Source organism: Egretta garzetta, unplaced genomic scaffold, assembly GCF_000687185.1.
Source record: "Egretta garzetta isolate BGI_Z169 unplaced genomic scaffold, ASM68718v1 scaffold2051, whole genome shotgun sequence".
Classification (NCBI taxonomy): domain Eukaryota; kingdom Metazoa; phylum Chordata; class Aves; order Pelecaniformes; family Ardeidae; genus Egretta; species Egretta garzetta.
Window position 1 is genome coordinate 1,383 of NW_009258602.1, and position 213 is coordinate 1,595.

General features: G+C 70.9%; 1 protein-coding gene across 1 annotated transcript in view; it reads left to right on the forward strand.

Moving 5' to 3' along the window:
* Positions 1-72, forward strand: part of LOC118453274 (MAP/microtubule affinity-regulating kinase 4-like) — a gene marked incomplete at its 5' end in the record, with an annotated part of 920 nt that extends 848 nt beyond the window's left edge. Inside the window, one exon of the mRNA XM_035903400.1 lies at positions 58-72. Within this exon, the coding sequence (XP_035759293.1) occupies positions 58-72 (15 nt within the window). The remainder of the gene's footprint in view (positions 1-57) is intronic.
* Between the last annotated feature and the right edge of the window lie 141 nt (positions 73-213).

A 213-nucleotide genomic window follows, 5' to 3' on the forward strand; every position in this document is an offset into this window, starting at 1 on the left:
GCGCTCGCCGGGCCAGCGCTGGTCCTGTGCCTGTCCCCATGGTGGGGACAATGCCAGGATGGGGGGGCCTGATCCACACCATGGGGTGTCCCCTGGCCCTGTCCCCCCCTGGCTGGGGGCGCGGTGATGGCCCCATCCTGTCCCCATGCTCAGCTGGGGCCCATCCTCAGCTCCATGGAGCAGTGCCGGTCCTGTGCTTGTCCCCATGCGGGG